Here is a 24975-nt window from a genome sequence, read left to right on the forward strand (position 1 = left end):
ATGGCTCTGAGGACTGATGCCAAGACTGTTTATAGATACTTGGAAAAAAATCATCTACTACTGTCACTGCTGGGAGAAAACCTCACAAGCCAGGGTGGTCAAGGAAATTACAGCTTCAGGGGAACTCATGGTCATTTACACTGGCAGTTTTTCTTACCACAAGTCAATGTAGTGGCTACCATGAAACAATAATCATAATTAATAACACTTCATGCCATCTTCACAAAAACAATGCAACACAAATAAAAAAAAAGAAAAGGTCTGGACAGGAGTAAGTAGAGTAAAAAAACAACATAACAGCAGCAACACAAGAGTTAGAGGATAGCCTAACCAGTGGATTAAGTCTCTGATAATACTCCAAGTGAGTGAAGGGTCATAAAATGTGAGGGACCTCTCAGTGCTCCTGCTGATAAACAGAAGGACTCCAGAGAATTCCAAGGATTCATGACACAGTGCTCATCACTAAGGATCACACTCCTCATGGTTTTGGTCAGCAACCACAACAAAGAAACATAAAGAGGCATAAGAACTGACCCTCCATTTTTCCCTTTGCAGCAGTAGTGTAGTTTAGCAAAAGTGGGGTTAACTGTACAGCTGAATTTGGGATGTACCTACATTATTTAGAGTAGATTGACAGCACACAGTGGACCAGACCATTGTCTGAGTACTTCTCCAAGCAAAGATTGCAACTGCATACATAGCCTTCCCACCCAGGTAACAATGAGTTTGTTCCTGCAGTGAGTGGGACAACCCATGTTTCCTTTCTAAGATACTTAATTTTACAAGAATGTACAAAAATAACAAATGACAAAAGATTTTAAAATGTTAGTGTTGCCAGCAAACAGATCAAAGCTTACATAAGAAAAGCAGTCACAGAGGGGTGAAGGGAAAGGAAGGAACAAAGGGGAAAAGAGCACATGTATATTTAACTGAGTCAGCAGGGGCTGAGGGTTGGAGGGGGGGAAAGAAGGGTTAGAAACCCTGGATTAGAGGAATAAAGGAGCTGAGGAAGGAGTGGTGATCTCATTTCATAAGAAGGAGCTGAAAATGAAGGTTGAGGGATTACAGAACATTAGAAGCAGACATGCAAATATGTAGATGCAAACACAAAGAAAAAGGAGAGAAAAGAAGGAAACTTTCCTGACAAGGTATGCAAATTTTTTGTTTTAATAAAGAGAGAGATTTGCAGAGAAAGAGTGGAAAGTGTTATAGCACAGCTGGAGTAATGGTCACTGTGAAAGGAAAAACTGTGATTGCCTAATTAAGATTCTGACTGCACAAGAAGCCAATGTGTCTATATGGATCAGAATTAATTAATCCTCCACATCCATTAAAGCCTCTGCTGCTGAGCATCTTAGGTATGCATCCTGCTCTGCCCAACCAGGTCAGCTCTGTCCTTGCACTTCAGCCATGTCTGTGGAAACACAGCAGGAGTGCAGGTAACCCAGAGGACTTAGCAGGCATCACCAGAACTCTGTCCCACTGCTTTGACCAGTTAGTTGCAGACCTTCAACCACAACCCCCATCAGAAACCCTTCTGAAGATTGAAACTCAACACAGTGTTTCCTACAAGGTTAAACAATGTAGGAAGAGTCATATCAAGGGGTGCACATTTTTAGGTACTTCAAAGTATTTTTACATGCAGGAGTCACACCGCGTTCCTCAGCTCACATAGCCTGACTCTCCACCCATTGCTAATGCAGTATCCCACAGCATCAGTAGAATTTATTCCTTTGTTTTGTTTCTTCATTGCACAGTTTCATCACCTTTCAGATTTTTGTTTGAAACAATAAAATAAACCATACAGATTACCCTATAATTTGGCTCTTCCTTATGCTTGGTAAACCAGATGTCATTAGTTCCTTAAAGCATCAACAACAGGAGAGATGCTATTACACCACAATTGCTTTCTCAATTAAAACAGTGACTGAAGGGAAGGATAAAAAAATATGTTTATGCATATTTAGTGTGCCTAAAAATTAACATATATATTTCAAAATATTACTGCCATGTTGCTTTGTTGCAAGTCTTGAACACAGTGTTTGAACAGTAGGAAATCTAACATTACTATTGATGTTATATTGATGTTATTTCTTCAAATGAAAACACTGAAAGTGTTTATCAAGCAAAGTGTTTATCAAAGGATTTATCAAGCATCTTTTGGAACTGTATAGTCTGGTATCCTGAGCAAATAAGGTTTATATAACCACAGCTTCCTGATGTGTACATAAGCACTTCTCGCCTCAGTCTAATAAACTTTGAGCTTGTTGGCTCATTTCATCCATTGTTGACACAGAGGTTGAAGAGTCAATTCCTGCGTTCACAAGGAAACACAATAGCACAAGCTCAAACTTTCTGATGTAGAGGCAAAGCCACAAAGAGACGTTTTGAATATCTCAGTCACAGGAAAAGCCTTCAGTGAGAGCTTCCACCACTGGAGATACCAAAGGTTCAACCACAATAAATTAGGCTTCCTTTGTTTCTCTATTGACATGAAGTATTTTGGCAAAGAGTAGAGAAGACTTTCAACATCCTCCTACAATTCCAGGCCATACAATTTAGCAAGGGGGAGGCTTTCCAAACTGCTCAGTACTGGACTAACTGCACCAAGGGGAGTCTTGTTTGTAGCTATAATGCAAGGAAGTGAGACTGCTGAGAAGCCTGCACTAACAGTGTTGGGCATTTTAATGCATTGACTAGCCTACCTCATGCATATGACAGGCTCTGAGGGAGGAAAGAAAGAAAATCTAATGACCTGTTCTAAGCTACATACACTCACTCCACAGCCACAGGAGGCTTTCCTGACAGGAAAAAAAATCTAGTGGATGCTCATATTTCCGGTCACACGTCTATCCCTCAGGTCTGTAAGAAGTGTGTGGGATATACTGTGGCAGCACTGGTCACCACACAGGTGTCCCAAGAAGGGAGGATTCTCAGCTGCAATTTTTCCACACAGAAACCATCTATCTAGTGCCTGTCAACTACCTCCTAGTACGATTCTCTGTGTGTGTTATACTGTCATAAAGAAGCAAGTTATCATTCTCACAATCTCCATGCCTTAAAATAATTAGAGGCAAGTCAGAGATACTTCAAAAGAACTAATATACTGTCAAGATCTGTGGTCTCACCTGAGTCAAAACACTTTGTCATGCGACATCATTCAGTTAAACAAAACAAAACAAAACTCTTCAGGAAAGGGTTCAGGCACTACAATGCCCTGTTCTTGGCCCTTTCAGAAAGGAATCACACACACACACACACACACACACACATATACACACATATATATATATATATATACACACACATGTATATATCAGCTGCAAGTTTTGATCTAGTTTTACCTTGGTGTAAAATAAACTTGTAGAAAAAAGGGCTCATCTCCCCAAGAGTGTAAAGACAGGTCAGATTGTCTATGACTGGCTACATTTCATGAGATTAAATTAGCTCTTCTACCAACAATGATATTTTCCCATGCATAAACGAGACAGTGAAGCCAATTTCACATATTTTCACCAAAGGCAGTAATCTGACCTTCCTCCTGCTCTGGTTTTACAAACAGCTATCATTGTTGTGGACAGTTAAAGCAAAGAGAAATATTTCCATGACAGGGAAGGGTATCAAAAGGGAGGAGGAAGAAAAGCATGTCACCACAAAATGCTGTCATTATCTCCATTTGCTTTCCATACTGTTCACAGCCCTCCTTTCTTATAGGTACTGCAGTAGTGTTCTCCTGTTGCAGAGTGGCATACTCTGCTCAGGGGAAGCTGTGCATTACCTGATCCATCACTCCCTATGCAAGCAAAGCAGTACCCTTTGGGCTTAACACAAAACGCACAAGCATCTCCCAAAAATGAGGTTCATATAATTAGAAATGCATAAAATAGTCTCAATAATAATGTAAAAAGACTAATACACTAGACACATCCAGCAGACTGGAAGACTTACAATATTGATGTCATGAGACATGCCCACCTAAAACAGTGCCAGGCCTCCAAGTTAGCAGTCTGACTCAAGGCTCACTGGAATTTTTCCACTCACTCTTACAGGCTTTGGATAAATTGCTGGAAAAATCTAATCCTCTGTAGAGCCAAGGCAGCCTTCAGTATCATACAATCCTTCCTCAAACAGCCAAACAGTCAAAGCTGTTTCCAATTGCACTCTCCAATATGCAAGCACTAGATTTGTTCAGCACTAGATGGGTAGAACAGGGAATATTCATTTCCAAGGAGAGAAGGCCAGGGACTGTCACAACTTCAAGCCTAGTTAACCAAGGCTTAGGAACCTAGAGATATACAGCCAGCCTCCAGCAGATGAATTCTAACAAAATTTCAGCAAATGAGTACATTATTCATGAAGACAAAGCCTCTAGAGAAACAAACTCTGAGCTGATGTAAAGCAGCTATTTTAATCAATAAACCTGTAGCAGCAACCATCTGCACCAAGCCTGTTTAAAACCAGCCATTTAATATTTAAAGGCCAAATAATAATCTCTGTGCAGCAATTCTGCTGGTTTTATGACCATTCCCCTTTTTTCCTGCTTAAGCAATGTATTTCTGCAAACTTTCTAATTCAGTCTGACAACAGCTGCCTGTGATGGGAAGAAAGGAAGAGATATCCGATTAAACCCATTCCTTATTTTACTTGCACACTTCTTCATAATCAATAGTGGCATCCCCATTTGGGTTTATTCACATATTCCCTCATCAAAATTGAAGAAAAGTTTTAGCACATTGAGTGTTTCTAAAGTAAAGGTGAGGAAACCCTCTCATTCAACAATCTGTATCAATGCTTCTGGGATTGTGAGTTCCCTGCAGCCCCAGCTGCAGACAGTGCATCATATCTTGCTGGTAGAAAGGCAGAACTGGTTGCTTTTCTGCTCCCTGATCAGATAATGCTCAGTCTGGCCATCACCATTTTCTGCCATGTCACTTGATTTAAAAAAAAAAAAAAAGGCCTAAGAATTACTGAGAACTTCCCCACACTTTCAATTTGACCCTATACATCCTCAAATCAGAGTGACCATTACAGGCTGGAGAAGTACAGCAAGCTAGCAAATTCAACAAGGGCAATTGCAAAGTTGCAATAAGACATACTGGGGATCTAACAGGTGAAAACTTTTCAGAAAAGTATGAATGATGTTAGCAGGGTACAACTTGAACATCAATCAGCAAAGGCCAATAATGTACTGGGCTGTATTCGCAAGAGCACAGACATAAGGTAGATGGAAGTGATTTCTGACCCTCTACTCAGTGCTTGTGAGACTTGAGAACAAGACAGACATTGACAAACTGGACTGACTACCACAAAGGGCTGAAGAGATGGTGAGGGTGTATGAGAGACATACAAGGAAAGGCTGAGGGAACTAGGTTCATTCAGTAAGAAGAGAAGGTTTGGGAAAAATCTATTCGCTGCCTTCAGCTACCTAAGGGGAAGGTATAAAGAAGATGGAGACAGAGTCTGCACGAAGGAACAAAGAGGAGAAGCAACAGTCACAAGCTGGGACATGGGAAATTCAGAATGGATGTTACAAAAAAAAATGTTCACCCCATGGATGATCAAACAGGTACAGACTGAGCAGAGAGATTGTTGAATCTGCAGTTTTGCAGACATTCAAAACTCATCTGAAAAAGCTCTAAACAACTTCATCTAGCTGCATCTAGTTTGAATGCAGGTTTGTTTTAGCTGACCTTCAGTCATCCTTCCAACCCATTTTTTTTTCTGCAATCCTTTGAGTCTCTCTACAAAGTTTTCTGTTTCTACTATCCCATTTTCCTGTAATTCTTTCCTCTCAAATATTTTTCATAGACAATGGTCATACTGTCTCATATACATGGGAAAATGCTGACCAGCAATGCTCCCTGAATCTAAGAAACTCCATTCAAGTTACTTATTATTCTGAAGAAATCTGTTTGGACATGTCCTGTAACCTGCAACAACAATCTGGAGAAGCTATATTTTTTCTAATCCTGCTAAAGACAAAGATCAGTATTCTTTCGAACATCTCTCTAACTTCCTACAGCAGTCTCAGTCTACCTGCACATGAAATTGTCTCGGGCTGTTCACAAACAGTCCAACCTACAGAAATGTAAGTTGGCTCTTCTTAGGAAAACCAGAGCAGCTAATATGTATTCCTTGCTAGGTCTCAGGCATGTGCCTTATATTGTCCCATATTTTTTCCTCATTACTCTCTAACTTTTTCTCTCTTACATTTCTCTGCCCACCGAGGAATGTTTTAATGAAGGCTTGGAACACCAGAGTGTAGCTATACCTGAAGTAGTACTGACACCCAGAGGAGTTGTCCGGGAATTGCTGCTTAACAAGGGAGTAAAGATTTTATTGTAAAATCAGATATAAACCCAAACATGCTTAACGTTGATTTTTAAGAAAAGTAGAAGGATAGAGGAATGTTCTAACACATTCATCTTGAATAAGATAGTTCTACCTCAAAACATAACCTGGCTTGTTATTTCCTTGAAAAAGAAGGTATTTCCAAATGAGCAGCAGGATTGATTTCTCTTATCATCACATGACACCAAAGTCTCCCAGCAGAATGCAAGATATTAATTTTCAAGAGGGGCTGATCACAGCTCCTTTGAAATTATATTCTTCCATTTCCAGATTTGAATTAAGTCTTCAAAATTGTCACTGACCTACTTGACAATGTCTTGATGGATTTGGGATTCAAAAGGCAAAGGAAAAACAGTAGCTGATGTGGCTCTAACCCTGAAAGAAATCAAGATCTAGCCACACCATTAAATTCTTTGGTGAAACAATGAATTGGATGTCAAGGGACTGGATGTTGTTTGACAAAAAACGAAGTAGCCTGATTTTCACAAGTGCTCAAAGCACAAAGCAACCCTCACTTTCTTGCTGTCTTTAAAAAAAAAAAACAACCCAAAATTAAAAAAATCACCTTAGTTAATATGCATAACACAGGTCCTAGGCAGAGCAGAACTGCTGAGTCATTTACACTCCTGCTATAGACTAATTGATGGAGAATAAAACTTCTAATGGGAGCTTCAGATATGGTTTAGTGCTGTGCTTTTCCACGCCTGGCAGAGAAACAAGATTCTAGAAGTCAGGGTTACACTGGCTCCAAGCCACCTCTGGCTCTCTGATTTCAGCTCTTGGCATAATTTAGCCATGTCCATCTGTCCCTGCTTGCCCGTGGGCATCAACACTGCCAGGAACCTCAGCAAGGCTGTGTGTTATGGTCCTGCTCCTCATGTATCTCCCTCCCTCACACACCTCTGTGCCAGCACTGCTAAACACTCTCTCTCTGTCTCAGCTACTGAGACAAAGCTGTGAGTTTTGGTGCTCCTTTCCTAGCACGGAGGAGCAGCAGGCATGCAGGGACATTCTGAATGCTTTTAAGCTTTCAGAAGTTTCTCCACTCACCCAAGTCCTTTGGTAGGCATGTTAAGAAGGTACTGTATCTCCCATACCCTAACATATAAGCCCACAGTCAGGGGACTCGTACACACACCCTAAACACAGAAGAGCAAGGGCAGATCCCTACAGAGCAGCCATACCGAGAGAGACAACCTGGGAAACATGCTCCCTGTCCCTCAGCAGTTCCCAGGTCAGCCAGAGTCTCGCCCCAGCCCAAGCACACTAAAGCCAGCCCATGTTCACAGGTACTTTGTTTCATGCAATGTTTTCCACAAGACATAAACCTTTTCCATGCACACCTCCCCCAAGCAAAACCAGCTTATCAATGAATTTTTCAAGCATCCTCAGAGAAAAACCCCAGGTTTTGTTCAATGAGTCAAGTGAAGGCTCATGTCAGAACACTGCTCCAGCCTCACCCAAACATTTCAAATTTCGTGGGTCTAAAATACTAAATTGCAAACCTCAAAATATGACCCATTTTCCTGTGACTATCCTCTGCCTTTAGCTTTGTGTTCCATGGTATTTTTGACACTTCCCATTTTTCAGCCACAGCTGAAATACAAACATTCAGATATCTGAAGAATTAGAGAAAATTAGCAAAGGTTTGACTTTGAGTATAACACTGTAAACTCAGGCAATGTAATACTTCTGTGTGATAGTTTAGGGCACTTATTTTACAAAACTACATTTCTAGTCTCTTTGCAAACCTGTTAAACCAGAACTAAGGAATATGAACAGGGCATTAATAAATACAGCCTGAATGCATATTACGAGATGTCCAAGTGTGAAAATTTGAACACACTATTTAATCCAATGTGCGTGTGTGTTGCATATGTACAGGACTATGTTTCATACCCAGGCTCTGAAGCTTACCAGTTTTGGTTTTGATAAGACAGCTTGGTACTGGAGTGAGAACACATTAAGAACCAGTCTCCTCTCTGAGCAGATGGCAGCTCCTTATGGCAGGGACAGAGCACATGGACACAGTCTTGTTTTTCCTGTAAAATGCTCAGAAAACTAGGAGTGGAATGTTTGGAGTTTGATTTTTGTTGTGGTTATTTTTTTTTCTTACTTCAACTATTATAAATAAATAGCAAGTACACACAAATACAGATATACATATTAACTAAAACTACAAGGTTGACTTCTTTTCCAACTTTTGTTGGACTAGAAGCCTGCCATGCTGGAGAATATTCGCCCTATATTTATAACAGTGCTTAAAGTATGCCCAGAAGAATACATGCTTTCTTTCTGTCAATCATGCTTTATCACACCAGTAAACCCATCCAGCCCCACTTTTAGTGCCTTTAATGTCACAGGGGACCATAGATCTGCTGTTTCCACTCCATAAAGCTGGAGAGAGGGATATTCACATTCTACAGTGGCATTGTCAGCTCCACTCACTCTAACCCTTCTGCCAGGTGCAGTTACCACATATTCAATGCTTGCAGGAAAGCAGAAGGCCCTAAAGATCAAATTATCCAATGTTATTTTCTTTTACTCAGACAAACAGAAATCAAAATTACAAGAAGTTACTCTCTTGATATATTCCCCTGCCTTCCTTGCTGTAAAGCTGTTTTACTTCTCAGTGCAGATTCTGCTTCACAATCCAAGGGCTAAAATAAGCAAGAAGGATGGAAGCAAAGAGTTGTAGAAAAAAAAAAAAAAAAAAAAAAGAGAAAAGAGACTTTACTGCTTCAGCCTTGGCTACCAGCCAGAGAGTAGAAAGCAGATTTATAGCTGTTATGGTAAACCACTTAAAGAAAACCAAGGCACCCAACTATCTGTAATCTGTCAACATCATTTTTTTATCCTTTAAATGCACTCCAATAAAAAAAAGCTACATTCCACGTAGAAAACTCATTTTCAGCCCTTTATCTACTGGAACTATTCAGAAAGCATTTTCAGGTTAGGTGCTAGTTGACTTTTTCACATCCAGGTAAGAAGATTCCTTTGTCAAGCACATGTGTATTCTGTTGGTTGGAGTCATTCCCAAGGAGGAGAGTTAGACTGCTCACATTCTCTTTTGGAAAGTGGGATGCCAGTCAAGAAGCAAAATCCCTCTAAAGAAGCCAATTTGTAGTCCCATGGTGTGTGTGAGTGTTTTGCATGTCACCATCTGCCAAAATAATTTGTCAACAGGGTGAATTTCTTCAGCTGTGCATCAGGTGTTGAGATGCCATAGAAGTCATTAAGAGCCCTCATGCTGAGGGCTCAGGGGCAGGTGGGTGAGAAAAGAGGAAGATAAAATCCCACTCAATCCACTCTGGAGAGCTAAATGCTGAATAATAAAATTAATTGGTCATAAGCACTGATGAGAAAAATAAGCATCATACAGGATGCTGTACAGGGTGTACTCTATCTCTACCACACGTTGAAGGGATGGATACATGCATCTACCTCATCAGATGTGCCTACTGTTATTTAAATCCCTTAGTAAATTGGCACCTCAACAGCAAAGGTTGGAGACTTCATTCTTGAAGGAAACACTCTTTGAATTACATTCACATTCACACAAATAAGACCATAGACATGCAAATCTAAAACAAATTCTGATTTCTTCCTTTTCCAATTATTGTTAGCAAGAGCAGAAACAAAAGGCAGTGTCTTAAAGCTCAGTATTACTGGGAGAGGTGATGTCAGGATGACGTGTAAGTACCAAATACTAATGATTGTTGCAGAAATTTTACTAAGTAAAACTTATGCTTTTTCTACACCCCAGTTCTCCACAGATAAGACCAGACTTTGGCAATATTGGCATAAAAATTCTACTAATTGAAACAGGGGAAGAGGTAATTAAACAAGGTTTTCCCAGTATTCAATCACTTAGAGGTGACACCAGAAATTGCTGAAAGTTCAGGCTGAATAGTTTTGAGAACCATCCGATTCTTGCTGTTTGCCAAAGTCCCTCAGGTCTGGTGGGTGCAATCACCATAAAGTCATCCCCTGACCTAGCAGGGACTGTATTGGCTACACTTTCCCTAGTCCTGCTTTTGTACCTCCAGGCATCAGAGCAAAATGTCAGGATCTTCCCATGCCCAAAACAATCCCTGATATGGTACCAACACAGCTGAAGTAATGCAAAGCCTCTCCAGTCCTGAGTTGCAAGAATCTGTACTCATGTTTACCTAACTAAGGATAAACCAAAAACATATCTCATGCAGGTCAGTCTTTGCAAACATTCCTCTCCATCCTCTGTCCTTTTAGCATATTTTTTGCTGTCTCAACTCTATTCCTTTCTTCTACAGTTGGGTCAAGGCATGTCTGCTAATCAGACATGGCCATAGTCCCTTCTCCTGCCCAGGATAGGGAAAAACACCACTAAACTAGAGGCATTCCTTGGGGGAAGTCAACATGGATTAATTAACAACATGGGAGAGTCTCAAAACTAGCTTGTGAATTAATGTTTGTCCAAATAAAAGTCCTGATTCCAGTTACATTACAAATTCCTTTGCAAATAGGTATATATTCTGCAGCTGCAGCTGTACTCGGTGTTGCTATATAAGCAGTTCTAGAAGGAAAAACTAAGGTGGTTCTAAAAAAATTGTGAAAGCTGGACACTCAACTTAGCTTCCAAATCATAATAGGTACCAGCAACAGTAGCTGTCCATAAATAAACCTTTGAAAACCCACAGGCTGCAAAGCAGCACAGGGCATTAAGCAAGACTTTCTTTGCTGTTGATATGGAAAAAGCACGAATTTCACTGGGAAGTATTTCTGTGTGCAGTGCTGCAGTCTCCAGATTGTTCTTGTATTCAATGATTAGACCACAAAATAAAAATAACTATACTGTTTACGAGTAGCTCATTACTGAACTGTCTAGATAGGAAAAAAAGATTCAAGCTATTTCTGAAAAGGTTTGATTTTATTTTAAAATTGAGATTTCTCAGAGAAAACACACTCCCTTGTTGTCAGTCAAATCCCACCATTTTTAAGAGCCTTCCTAGTAAAATTCTTTTGTGGATGGCAAGAATCTTCAAAACAAACCATTCCAGTAATGATTAAATTCTGTTAGATTTTCATTGTTACATTTAGAGGAACTAGAAAGGGCAGAAATCTATTTTGACAGAACCACAGGCACATATCTTCAAGATGGAATCCCAAAGGAAACCAATAATTATTGCTTTTATACCAAACTAAAAATCACCAAAGACAATGAAGGCAGCTAAAAACTTGAAGGATATGGAGAGAATTAATATTGACAAGAGGACTGTAAAGTACATGATATTTATTATTTACCACACCTGTGCACTAGAATTCAAAAAAATTAACAGGTGCCATCTTTGTCAAGAAATTCTTCACAAATGGGGGTAAGGGAAGATTTACCGCAGTGACTGAAGAAACTATTTCCTCATAGTGGATAAATCCTAACCTCTATCTTGGATGTGCATGAAATTTTAAGCATTGTGTCTGCATCATGCTGGCAAGAGTAAGAGTTTTCAAAATATAGGACCAGACCCCGCACTGAAATGCTTCACTTTTTCACACTCAGTCTCACTTAGGGAACTTGTTTTCCCATCGAAAAATTTCTTAGCCATTTACTATATTGTTATGTTTGGTTTTTCTTTGCTTTCTTCAAAGTTCTTTCCATATTTAACCCATGTTTGCCTTTCACTGAATCATTCTCAATCCTGTTTACATCACTTTTCCTCTTCTTTGAGCCTACATCATCCCTTTCACTAATGACCCCTCCCTTTTGACACCACTTTCCTGGAGAGAGGCAGAGAATTGCTTTAGGCAAAACTTCCTCATTCTTCACTTTCAGGCAGTGAGAAGGATGCCTTGCAAGTTATTTGTAAAAGTATCTAAGGCAACAGAAGAGAAAGAAAAGGGAGAGTTGTGCAAAAACAGACACTGTGCTGTTATGCTCTAGATCTATGATCTAGGTCTATGATAAGGACTACCCAGGAGTGTACAGTACAGGTGAGATAGTGATCTATGCCTTCACTACAATCAGATTTGTTATCTGTGCCTTCACTACAATCAGATATGTTTGAAAGCAATCTGTACTCATGGAGCCTCATCTGGGCAATAGAATTTAATTTGTACAGGTGTACAAATACCTGGTTAAAACATGCACTTCACTCTTGGGGCATAATCTCATAAATGCAGCTTGAACTAAACTGAACCTGAAAATTAATTCAGATTTTGCTATCAAAAACACCAGAGCAGACTACTCTGCCTGTTTAAGAGCTGATGTTGAGTTTTCCAATGTGAGAGTTTTAGGGAAAACCCTTGGATTTTTCAAGTCTTTACCAACGTTTGAAATTTTAAAGGTTCACTCTCATTAGGCAGCCCCTGCCTAGAATGTTCTGAGTCATACCTTTATATTTCCTAAACTTTCACTAAATGAGCATTCTATCTCCTTTCTACATGCAAATTTGTATCCCTGACATTCTTCTCATCTTGTACCACACAGATTTCTCTTTAAAAAAATACCCTAAACCACCTTGTAACATCTGCACTGTCACACTGATTTCCTGGGCAATGATCTGATTCTTGTGGCTGAGTTAAAACACTTGGCATTTAGCCTTTCTCTTCTTCCCTCTGAGGAACTAGGTTATTATTGCCTCATAAAGCAATGCCTGGATGGCATTACTAGCTAATTAATGTCTATTTAGTGTAAAGGGCCACAGCCATCTTCCAGCACCTACAGGCATTTTTTCTTCCTCTCCCTGACAAGACCAGATGGCATTCTGGCCAACCTTCGCCCACCCTTCACAAGCCATGCACTTGATTCAGACAATGCAGCTAGCAGCTTTGGAAACACATTAACATCACAGCTGGACAGATGCTAGGAGAGTGTTTGTTACTGCCCCAAACAATGGGAATGTGAATGACTTCAATTAAAAGATATAGATTAAACCTCTACCCAGGTATCATCTTTGTATGTTGTTGTGGGTTTTATTTGATTTAATTTTCCAGCTCTCAACATATAAGGGGGTGACAAATGTAACTGGGAAGAGAAATACATGGCCAACATCAAATGCTTCCTGCAGGCCATGAAGTCATCTGCATCTCACTGCACCATTTCATCATAGGACAAAACTAGCATGAACCACTTGTATACAAAGGAAGGGTCCAATTACCTGTTTCAGTGGAGTCAGACCAGAACATTTAGCTTTTTTCTAGATCAAGCACCATTGTGTTATTTTTTATACAGCATTCACACTAACTGATGTTCCTATTAAACTACAATCCACCCCAGCTCCTGGTTACTGCAACAAGATGCTGCTTCACATCCTGTCCACTCCACACATCGGTCACACATCAAAGGGCCATCAAAAAAGGAACAAAACATGAAATACCATTAATCAAAAGCCACATGCAGCTCAGTTAATTGAAAACAAAAGCATAATTTTTCTCTCAGAAAGACCCCTGCATCAAAACTGTGATACTCAAACTAGACTTTAACCAAACAGCTTGTGATCAAAAGCAACCCCAAATATTATTATAAATCACATATTCTCTTCTGACTTCGTTTATTGAAGCGATTTAAGGAATATCTCTATTTGCATACTTTGCCTTTTCAGCTACATTCTTCACTTGTCAGAAATAATATCTCCATATAGACACACACATACATATATAAAGATGTATATATAATGATGACAGATGCATTCTAAGCAGTTTGCAGCTGTATTATGACCAGCCATGGTTTCATCTGTTCCTAACACCTAAAAAGGATCACTCCCAACTCCTGTTTAGAGGAAAAATGATCACTGAGAAAACATTCCCAGTGAGTCAACTACAAAACCTTCTCTCTCACCAAGTCTCCTGCCACTTGCCCTAGGCTGTTGTAATGCAGTTTGACCTGGAAATGCTGTAGGGTATTTCAGACTAGATGTAAAACACTGGGTGCTGATGACTCTTAAGATCCATGACAATTTCATGCACAGGAGCAGTTGTCCCCTTTGTGCTCTGCCATACTACTGTTTGGGAATTTTTCTAAAATCCTTTTCTCAAGTCTTATTTGAAAAATAATTTCTGAAGGGACAAATTTCTTTAATGAAACTGTGAGCTGCTTCAACTGCCAAAATATAATAGTGCTTTCTAAGCTTTTCTTTAAAGTGCCAGGTTAGAAAGATTTCTTTTTTTTTAGCTTGCAAAGTCAAGCATCCAGAAGCTTGGAAATGTCAGAGCTCATGTTATCTGAGCATCACACTTTGTCTCTGTTGCACTTAAATGTTTTGACAATATTTAATGACATTGTCACCCTCTACTTTCTTCTACTGGACTCTTGCCTCAGTGTTCAAATAGAGACCTGCTTAATATCCTTCCATATGCAGTGCACAGCCTCAAGATTTATTTATTCCATACTACCAAAACAGTGCACAGAATGCAAAATTTTCATTTCCTGCTAAGCATCTCTGATGGAGTCTCTCATAGTATCCAAGTTTCTTGTGACCATTAAATTTACCCTCGCTGTGCTCCTCTAAGGTGAGGTTGCAATATTATCTGTATTCTGCAGCTGGGAAAGCAGGCAAAAGCTTTCCATTAATTTTAGTAATACAACCCAAGGCACATAGAAAGCCTATTTCTCACTTTTCAGCCCTTCACTCTCTTTCAAAATCTCCTTGTAATGGCCTCCAAGGAACCAATCCTACTTCACAGTGGACATGCGTAGAATAAGGAGCCCATTGTTAACTGGCCATTTGTGAAAAGTTTGTTGCAAATCTTCATCATTCAGAAATTCTGTCAGGGGTGTCGAGAGAAGTCATCCTCCAGAGCAACATTCAGCTGTCTTACCTGTAATAATACCAGTGATCCCCTGACTCATTTACTGTAACACCTTCCATGTTGACAGCAAATGAGGCAGTGTCTAAACATATTTCAGAGCTTGCCCACCTGTGTAATTAATAATCTGCATACACCCAGAATTCCAGATTCTTGAGAGAAACAGCCACAGACCCTTTGTCTACGCCCCTAGCCTGTCTCACTCATCTCTTACCTGTCTGCACCCTATTCTCATTATTCCCATTCTGATTTCCCAGATAGTTGCATGTTTCCTGTGCTCCTAACTAGAAGTTCCCATCCTCTAACCCCGTTCCCCAAGTTACTGCACGTCCCCCCTTTTTGCTTCTTCAGCTCCTGCAACCTCTTTTCCTTCTTCCTTCATACACCTTTTCCTAACCCATCTCCATTTGACCATGACTACTGCATCTCTTTTCTCCTCACTACTGGAGATCAGCTGCTGAGCAGTGCAGCCCCACACTTCCCTCAGCCCTATGGGCAGGTCTGCAACCTGAATTAAGCAGAGAGGAGCATAACTCCTCCATATACTTGTACAGACAGAAACTTTTGACAGCAGAGCTCTTGTATCTGAGATGTCTCCGAAGTGCATGAACAACCTCATCAGCAGGGCAAACTCAGGGGTAATTTTCAAGACAGCAAAAGGCATCTCCTTGGTATTATAGTGACATTTTATTAAATGTCAAGCCTCCAAAACTTCATTCCAATGAAGTTCATTCCACTACTAGCTCTAAAATGTCTCAGGAAGCAACCACTGGATTTACGTATTTGAAAGAAGTTAGTTTAAAAGAGAACATTTCCTACAAATCTTGTCTTCAGAAAGACCTGAATTTTTTTGCTAAAGTTTTTACTAAAAGAATCAGTCAAACCTGAACCTTACCATGAAAAACTGCAGCCAAACAATTAAAGCTTAGAGAAGCTATAAAGAAAACAATTCCTTATAGTAGGCAGTGAGAGGTATGCTTTACTCTGGGCAATTTCCTGAACTTTCCTTGTACTTAATAAATCTACCAAATGTAATTGTTATAGCTAAGCAAACATTTCCAGTTGTGCTGATGTAAACAAAATCACTCCTCTTATCAATCCAAAATTAGTCTACGTGTTCTCACCATCTCTCCACACTGCCTAAAGTATCTAAGCAGAATTTTTCCCACAGCTTTGCCAGCTCCAGATTTGGGGCTCTGACACACGAGTCTGTGGAAAAAGTGAACCTGAATTCACCATTCTTCACATTGCAGAGAGCCTAAAACCAAGAACTGATCCAGAATCCTCTAAGGTAATGGGTGAAAACCAGGTGAGTGTCTCCTGGCAGTACTACCCAGATCACCCTTTCTTACCATGACATCCTCTCCTGACAGCAGTTTCCAATTTGCTGTAAAGTTCTCAGTTTGTAGCCACTTGGCTACACAGCCTGCCATCCACATTGCCTATGTCCTGGAACTGCAGACTCTGCCTGCCCTGTGGGCTGCCCTATTGCAATCCCTTTCCACACACACAAACAGACTAAGAAAATCTGAAATAAGGATCACATGGTCACTATTTCTAATTTTTCTATACTAAGTTTTAAAACCTATCCATAGGGGATGCCAATACAGTAGAACTAGAAACATAAAGCCAAGTGATGTATACATTTGTATATTAGTACTTGGAGGGGGGAAAAAACACACCCAAAACACTGGAATCTTTCAAAGCAAACAACAGAATTCTGACAGGTGTTTCCCACCTAAACTTTGGTAGTGATTACAGATCTACTGATGGTTTTGAAAATCTAAAGTGAAATGACTAAAAATTTGAGAACCACTTCTAAAAGAGGCAAGCAGAATAAGAAATGTTGTTATACAAATCTGAACATGGTAAATAAGATTAAGGTGGTAGAAATCTCTTACATGGGTGAATTATCAGAAGGAATACCACTGTTTTGCCATCCTACACCAACAATGTTATTTCTGGTTCAAGAGTATATGAAAACTATTGCCTACATCTTTGGCAATAAGCAACAGTTCTAGAGATTTCTGCTTTGTCACATTGCGTTAGAGCTACCTTGAGGGTAAGTGCTTTGATCTTTTTCCTAACCAACTGCCAAGATTTCCTTAGCTGGAACTTCAGGCATCCAAAATAATGTATTTACTTTTGGAAACTTGGATCTAGGTTTATTAAGAGTGCAGGGTGCCACAGAGTTAAAAACAGAGGCAAGAGCATATAATAATGGAGAAAGAGGAAGAACAGAAGGGATGAGCAAAAGAGAAGCAGTAAAGGGACTTCTGTAATTTCAGCATGTCAGGGCAATTCATGATGGAGACACTAGGAGTTGCCTGTGGTGATGGTGATAGTGCATCATCAAGTAGAGAAATGCAGAGGGCTCTTACTGCAGCATGTGTGTCTGGCTGGCGTCCTTTTGTTTGTCAGGTACCTCGTAGTGGGGGGAAATCTTGCCAAGGCCACTGTCACTCAGCATCCTCTTTCGAACAGCAGGATTCCACCGATCTGATATTCTAAGGAGAGAAAAAGAAAGAGAAAGGTGTTCATCCCTCAGACATTTGATGCTCCACTTTGATGCTGTCTCATGCTTACTGGTTCCCAGCATTTTTCAGCCTGTAGCAAGTTAAAACAGGTTCATCCACTCTGAGTACAAGACTGTTCCTAAAGATGAACAGAAGCATTTCTGGTCTGTCCAGAGGATGATAAGAAACAGAGACACTTCAGCATCCTTCTTAGACACAAAGAGCTTCAGGGCCTTACTCTGTGGTATCAGAGCCCTGACCATACAGAGAAAGAGTTTGCAACTCCATCATTAGAGATTTGTGGCAGGGCAGATAGATTCAGGTGGTGTGAGGAGGTTAAAAGGTGCTGAAGTCCTACATTAGCCCTACTGTGTGCTCCAGGATACCTAACAGAGTAAATGTTACACACTACTGTCTTTCTGTCATTACCATGGCTGCATTTATTCTTGTCTCCAGCTCCCCACCTAATATCTGCCCTCCCACATCTCCTACTCTTTCAGAGAAGGGGACCAGAAAAAGATGCCCATCTTTAATACAACTGCTGAAAATCAGATTCCAGCAGCACTCACCCAGAGGCCTGCTCCACTACCAGATCAGGCAGTCCTGGTGGTGTCCCCACCTGCTGTGACATTACCATCTCCGGGTCCAGAATAAAAATCTCGTCCTGCGAAATTTCCGTCACAAAGTGCAAATGTTCCTGTTGGAGTAATACAAGCAACAAATAATGAACCTACAGCATCACTGGTCTGAGCACCCAGTGCCCTACAGCCAGCTGGGTGTGCATCAGCATCTTTGTAGAGCATTCAAGAGACTGTGTATTTAAACCAATACCACAGAAGTCACCATCAAATATTTCATCAATTTTAAGCCAAACAAGATTCTTAATGAGCAAGCTTCACATTCACAACAACACTTAAAATGCTGCTACTCAGTGACTGTATGTCATTCTGACAAAAACTGGAGGTCTACCCAAAAAGCTGTGGTTTGCATTTTGAAATGAGAACCAACACCCAAGGTCTCCCCTTCAGTGATGGCTAACAGAATTTTTCATTATTTGGGGGTACTCTTCCAGACCTCCACTGTTTGTGCATTCTGGTTACAGATCTCCCTTACCAAGGCTCTTTCTCAAGCCTATTGACACTGAAGGCTCATTGTCCTTCAAAAAACCACTGTGTGAGTGGGCCTGTCTCTGTATGCAAATGGGCAGGAAACTTCCCACCATTTGTGTGCTGGGACAATCACACAGTATTGACCTTTTCCCCACAGAAACACAGGATGAAGGAGTAGTGGGGAAAGATGACTATTTGTACAGCATCAAGTATTAAAGAAATGCAGAATAAACCAAACAGAGTCACACTGTCTAGTTTAACCTGTAGCAGCATCTTCTTCACCCTTGCCATACAACATCAAAGCATTTAAATGACTGTGTGCAAAGAAGTCCCGTGGTGGTTACATGCAGACACTGAACCTGAGAACTCTGAACTGAAGTCACAGCTCCTTCTGTTTGAACTAAAGAACCAGCTGCTTTCACTAGGAAACAATAAAATGTTTGCATGATTCAGAAACAGCTCACAGTTCTCAGGGGGACCAGATACAAATGACCACTGTGTGAAACCAACAATTTGCACTTAATGCCGAGACACTAATTAGCCTCTTATGGCTACAAAACAGAAACACCTAAAGCTCTGTTAAAATTTCAGTGTCTTTTAGAAAATATATTCAGATTGTCAAATCTATACCACAGGTCTGAATCTAGCAGAGCTACACATTGGTTTGGGGCTCCTTGAGTATATTTGATGCAGCTCTGTTAGAATTCTTAACTTTTAACACCATTGTAACTTCCATAGCTATTTCATGGCACACACACTGAGGATCAAAGCTTCTGGTGCCTAAAAGCATCTGTGAAAAGATAAACACAAATACAGTGATGCCACACAGATGTCCTCAGTAAGGCTTGATAAGGCTGATGAGTGTAGAAAATTCTGATCTGTACTTCAGATTGGTAGTAAACAGAAGGGCATATGGCCAGCAGAAACAAGACTTCAGTGAAACAATGTGAATTACATCAACTAAAAATGGCCCAGAATTTTTTCTCTACTTGTCATGAGATGTCAATAACATTTTGGAATACACAGGAGGAATGGCAAATAATTCATTTTAAGCTGCATTTGCCATAGCTTTAAAAAAAATTCTATAGAAACCATAACCAAATAAAGATTTACCTGAGATCTGTCAATGCGGTAAAAACGATCAGCAGAAGTTGCTGCAAGAAATGAGAAACAACAGAGCCACAGTGAAGAAAACAGTCTGAGCAGAAGTTCATGGACAAAATGGGCTGTGCTAACATCACTACCACATTAAGACAACCCCCATGACAGGGAAGTCACAGTGGTTCCACAGGAACATAATCTAATTAATTCATTATGTCTATATTAGTGGTGTTCCTTAGGGGTTGGTGCTGGGGCCAACACCATTCAACATCTTTGCCAGGGACATGAACAGTGGGACCAAATGTACCCTCAGCAAGTTTGCTGATGACACCAAACTGTGTGGGGCAGTCACACACTCGAGGGAAGGGATGTGCCATCCAGAGAGGCCTGTGCAGGCCTGAGAGCTGCACCAATGCAAACCTCATGAAGTTCAACAAAGTGCAAGGTCCTACACCTGGGTCATGGCAATCCCAGACATGCCTACAGGCTGGGCAAGGAAATAACTGAGAGCAGCCCTGTGGAGAAGGACTTGGGAGTGATGGTTGATAAAAAAATATATGAGCTGCACTGTGCACTCACAGCCAGAAAGCCAACTGTGTCCTGGGCTGCATCAAAAGGAGTGTGGCCAGCAGGTCAAAGGAAGTGATTTTGTCCCTCTACTCTGCACTTGTGACACCCACCTGGAATACTGTGTACAGTTCTGGTGTCCCCAATATAAGAAGGACACAGAACTGTTAGAACAAGCCCAGAGGAGGCCACGAAGATGATAAGAGGATTGGAGCACCTCCCCAGTGAAGACAGGCTGAAAAAGTTGGGGCTGTTCAGCCTGGGAAAGAGAGTATTACGTGGAGATCTCATAGCAACTTTACAATATCTGACGGGGTCTACAGGCAAGTCAGAGAGGGACTATTCATCAGGAACTGCAGTGATATGACAAGGAGTTAGGGGTACAAACTGAAGAAGGGGGAAATTAGATTAGATATTAGGAAGAAATTCTTTTCTGTGAGGGTGGTGAGACACTGGCACAGGTTGCCCATGGAGGGTGAGGATGTCCCAACCCTGGCAGTGTTCAAAGCCGGGTTGGATAAAACTTTGAGCAACCTGGTCGAGTGAGAGGTGACCCTGCCCATGGCAGGGGGAGCTGGGACTAGATGATCTTTGAGGACACTTCCAACCCTCAACATTCTATGATAATCCTATCCAATTAAATGGTGAATTTAAAGGTGAGCTTAATGAAACAGTAGTCACTGAAAATATTAACTTGAAAAAAAAGTATTTTTAAAATGTACAAAATGGATTTCAGGCTTATAGGAAGAATTATTACATTAAAATATGTGACAGAAAAAGCTGTATTGTTCTGATGAGAGTGTAGCAAGCATATAATGAAATTGATGGGTCTAATAGGATTAATTCAAATTCTGAATTTAAAGAAAAATAACATGCTTGGGAGCTCTTTGTAAATCAAGTGCATGGCCACAGATATTCACTCTGAATTAGGAATAAGTTCAGAGAAAATTTATGCTACTCATGAAAAACACAAGAAAATAGGGGAGATTCACTAAATAAAGCACATAATAACAATCTTGTCACTGGCAAATAATTTATATTACTAAACCCAAAAGTATTTTATCATCTACAATATGCTTCATCAGATGCTTTTTTTTTTTTCTTATCTACTTTGCATTTAGTTTGACAAGTGAAATCAGGTTTGTTCACTCTAGAGTTTTTACACAAGAGGACACTGATGTAGCATTGTAGGTTTTGGCACTGGAAGGGAATATCAAATACTAAACATAAAAATGGAATACATCTACCTGCTCAGCTTTCTCCAAAACCCAAACAGATTCTCAATATATTTTTTATCAGTTTTCCTCATGAGAGACAAGCAAGTGTGATTAGAAATTGCCAAGGAGAGTTTGTTTTTGTTTAGAACAATAAAAATTTCAGTCTTCCCATGTTGAAGCTTTTGTAAAAGCAGATGCCATCCATTTCAGCTCCTAATTCCTGTGCTCTGGAGCCTGATGTAAACCCAGATAAGTCACCTGCTTTGACAAAGTCTGGGTCAAATACAAGCACAGCTCTCCAGGGACTTAGACGAAGTGCAGCGTTACAAGGAAAGGGAAGTGCATTTCCATCACCCAAACAATACTTACAGAGAAACCAGAGTGAAGAATGCAGCCTTACCAGCAACAGCACATTGTCACAACTGGCTGCACTCTGAGCCCAAGCAATGCCATGCAGTAAGCCTGCTCTTCACAGCAGAGACACTAATAAACCAAATCTCAAACCTCCCTCAGGAGAACAGGCCTCCTTGGGGTGAAAAAGCTTCAGCACACATTTTGATTGCTAGGTGAAGGGTCTGCTTCATTTTTAGTGGGGAAAGGAGGACACTCAGTTCCTTTTACACCTGCTTAGTGTAACAAGGAAGAAGAGTTACCCCCCATAGTAATACTCTCAGATGAACTATCCTTCACATGTACAACAGAAGCAAGGAGCACGCTAGGCACAAGAGAAGGGAGATGCACTTACCATCTAGGAAGCACCATCTAGGAGAGAGCCTCTGAACAGAAAGTACTCTGGGGAAAGAGCTTTCCTGATCCTGGATAGGGCAGGAAAATGATGTTAAAAAAACCAAAATGCCTTTTATCCAAGAAAGACTATTTTCTAGACTTTGCTTTTTTCATTTTTATCTGCTGACGTCGCACAATGTGTAAAAATCTACATAAACCAAACCCACTGTCTTTCCTTCTCCATGACATCAGGGTTTGGCTGCCATAATAGAAAAGAGTAAACTGATATGGTTGGCTTCAGCCACATCTTCAGCTATCCCCTTCTCTTCAGCTCAGTATAACCAAAAAGCCCTGCATCAACAGCTTTCTCAGCTGTCTACAGCCCCCCTTATTTGTGTGACATAGGAACAGAGGGGGGTGAAAGAGGTCAACATGCATCAGTATCAATCAGCAGCCACAAACTCTAATTGCTATGTTCGTTCCTTGTGTGCTGCCACCTTCCTTTATTTTAGCTCAGTATTTTTACATACTTTCCCCCCTCTACCAATCTGCCACTCAGGTCAATTCCCCACTTTGCCTGTTTCTGCTGTGTCCCAAATGCACATTGGGGTAAAAACTGTGTTATTCCCTGGCACCCAGAATACAGAGAGTATAGGTCAGAGGACCACCACAGACCAAGCAAATAGACAGCCTACATGTTCCCATTCTGGCTAAAACAATCTGTCCCTTGAGAGTTGATAGATGTTAATTTCAGGAACCAAAACAATGAAAGGAGGAATGAATACCTTCTTCCTGACCTGTACTCATCAAGGACTCAAACAAGCTACCCCAGGCATTTTTAGTTCTCACTGAGCTGGAGAGACAAATGAGATCTCTAGAGAGCAGAGTGTGGTCATGGCTGTGTTCCATGCTGCCAGTGGACAGTTGGCCAACTTCCTAAAGCCACTGGCACATAGCATTTAAACACAAATATGTTTGCACGGGGCAAAACACAACAAGCATCGGTCTTGGGCACACACCCAAAATTTGTGGAGACAGATTCCATCCTTATTTACATCTTAAGCTGTACAATCAGCACATCTGCAAATGATGTAAATTCAAGCCCATTTTAGCTCAAGATTAAAATTTACTCCTTCAGACAACAGACTACAGAGTAGTATATCAACTCACATGGCAACAAATGAAAAAGTAGAAACAATGAGGGGGATTTTACTTGATCCCATAAACCTTGCTCTCGTGCAGGTTATTGTCTCCTGTCTCTATGTATTACAGGAGAGATGGAGACAATGACAGCATAACATTCCATAAAGTGAACTATTTCTGCACATTGGGTACCAAATAACACATCTGAGCAGTTTCACAGAATCAGCTTTAAAATAGACATTTGTCCTTCTATAATATGGACTAACAGGTGTGGGATGCTTTGGTTTGCTTGTCTTCCAACTGAGGTGTATGTGGGAGAATCAAGGAGCATTGAAATCCACTAGGTTTGCTAATGTCTATGTATCTCCATGCACAAAGCTTTATGTATCTTAATATTTAGTCCACTATGTGTGGAAAGAGGACTGCAATACAAAGGACAAAAGGAAGAAAACATCCAATTATGGTGTATAACAAAAAACAGATTATACAAAGAGGAGAAATGAGTAAAAACTCATAGACCTAGGAGAGTCCATAATGTTGGGAAAATGAAGATAGGGACAATGCTGGCAAATGGAAATTCAAGTCACAAATTGCATATTGTGATATCCTCCTTCCAAGGCTTCATTACTTTTCAACTGCAGAAGTAGCTTGCAAAGTCTCAGGCCCATGAGAATGATATTTTACGAGCATTAAACTCATTAGAGAAACAAAACAGAATAAGGAACAACTCTAGTATAATTTTTCTCAGTGGCAATTGGGCTTGCTGATATTTCTGCTGACTTCCAATGTTTTGAGCTGCAGAGGAATCACACAAGAGAAGTGCATTTATGAGACCTAAAAGTACCTGTGACACCTTATTAGTGAGGTATGAAGACAGTTCCATCAACTCAAGCACCTTATTCATGCCCTTTATCCCCTGCTTTTTCCCATTTCTGTAATATGTAGAGGGATACGAACGCACACGGAACAAACCTCAAATTAACCTAACAAGACAGTTTGCAGAAGTGACCCACTGAGAAAAAAAAAACCACAAATGCAATTTTTGAAGAATCCAGAATAAACAAGTACTGAAGAAAAAAATGCAGAGAGGGGCACATTCAAAATGTAGCATCATAAAAAATTAATAGTATGCCAGGGATTTCACACTGCTGTGCACTGGAGAAGATGGCTAGGCAACTAATTTATATACTGCTATAACTGCAGAGGTTAGAGCCAAGTATGGGGCTGATTTCTGACATTTCATACTCTCTTCTGGACCTCCCCATATATGCAGATTTAGTTCATTTTACCTCAGGCAATTTCCTACTCATGGAACAGTCAGCAGCCACTTAGGTTAATGCATAATGAGTGGAACAGAATCATACATGCTGCTTTATTAGTCAATTTGCTAGACACTAACACTGCTCTAAAACCCAGTTCCAGGGCATGATTGATGGAAATGTCAAAACTATGAGGTTAACATCG

General features: G+C 40.4%; 1 protein-coding gene across 1 annotated transcript in view; it reads right to left on the reverse strand.

The window, feature by feature from the left end:
- The window catches only part of DGKI (diacylglycerol kinase, iota), a 110995-nt gene that overhangs the window by 26867 nt on the left and 59153 nt on the right, over positions 1-24975 (reverse strand). Inside the window, exons 22-25 of the mRNA XM_009081457.1 lie at positions 22388-22457; positions 19871-19911; positions 18218-18345; positions 17514-17639 (exon numbers count right to left, since the gene is read on the reverse strand). Of these exons, the coding sequence (XP_009079705.1) occupies positions 17514-17639; positions 18218-18345; positions 19871-19911; positions 22388-22457 (365 nt within the window). The remainder of the gene's footprint in view (positions 1-17513; positions 17640-18217; positions 18346-19870; positions 19912-22387; positions 22458-24975) is intronic.

This window comes from Acanthisitta chloris, unplaced genomic scaffold (assembly GCF_000695815.1).
Source record: "Acanthisitta chloris isolate BGI_N310 unplaced genomic scaffold, ASM69581v1 scaffold1519, whole genome shotgun sequence".
Classification (NCBI taxonomy): Eukaryota; Metazoa; Chordata; class Aves; order Passeriformes; family Acanthisittidae; genus Acanthisitta; species Acanthisitta chloris.